The following is a 543-nucleotide window of genomic DNA, read 5'->3' as shown; positions in this document are numbered from 1 at the left end:
CACGGGGAGCCCAGCGCTGCACCTCGAAACGCCTAACTCAGGAAGCACCAGCGCCGGCCCGGGCGGGCGTCGGCCCAGCTGCACCTCGGTACTCGCTTCGCGCCGGCTCCCAGCCAGTATTTCTGTAGCACTCGCTGTTTTGTTCCCATCTGTAGCTTAGCTTTTAGTTTGCAGCTAGGTGTCTTTCTAAGTATCTGGGAAATTCAGATCTATTTCAGCTTCTTTTGTAATGAAAAGCAATGATTAAAAAAGGAAGACCAAGTTTGAAGGAGTAAATTTAAGATACTGTTTAAGCCATTTTGAAGGCTAAAGGTCGGGGTCTGAGGATCAGTGCAGTTACCAGTGTTTGTTTCCAGACTGTGCCTTCTCTCTGATTTCGTCTGATCAGAAAGTTAGTTGTTCGGGGCATCTTTGAGAACGAGCTGGAGACAGGGCCAGAGAACCGTGTGGAAGGCCGAGGGAACAGGTCCTCGGGACGGAGCAGGTCGGTGCCGCAGGTGCTCGTGTCAGAGTCGCTGAGGGTTTCATCGGGGAGGCTGGGAG

At 52.7% G+C, this 543-nt stretch overlaps 1 protein-coding gene across 1 annotated transcript in view; it reads left to right on the top strand.

Annotated features, from left to right (window-relative positions):
• The window catches only part of Secisbp2l (SECIS binding protein 2 like), a 53,973-nt gene that overhangs the window by 53,111 nt on the left and 319 nt on the right, over positions 1–543 (top strand). The window contains exon 24 of the mRNA XM_033765325.1: positions 389–497. Coding sequence (XP_033621216.1) covers positions 389–497 — 109 coding nt within the window. The remainder of the gene's footprint in view (positions 1–388; positions 498–543) is intronic.

Source organism: Fukomys damarensis, unplaced genomic scaffold (assembly GCF_012274545.1).
Source record: "Fukomys damarensis isolate Sample0158 unplaced genomic scaffold, DMR_v1.0_HiC HiC_scaffold_17, whole genome shotgun sequence".
Taxonomy (NCBI): domain Eukaryota; kingdom Metazoa; phylum Chordata; class Mammalia; order Rodentia; family Bathyergidae; genus Fukomys; species Fukomys damarensis.
This window is presented reverse-complemented; position numbering and strand designations above follow the sequence as displayed.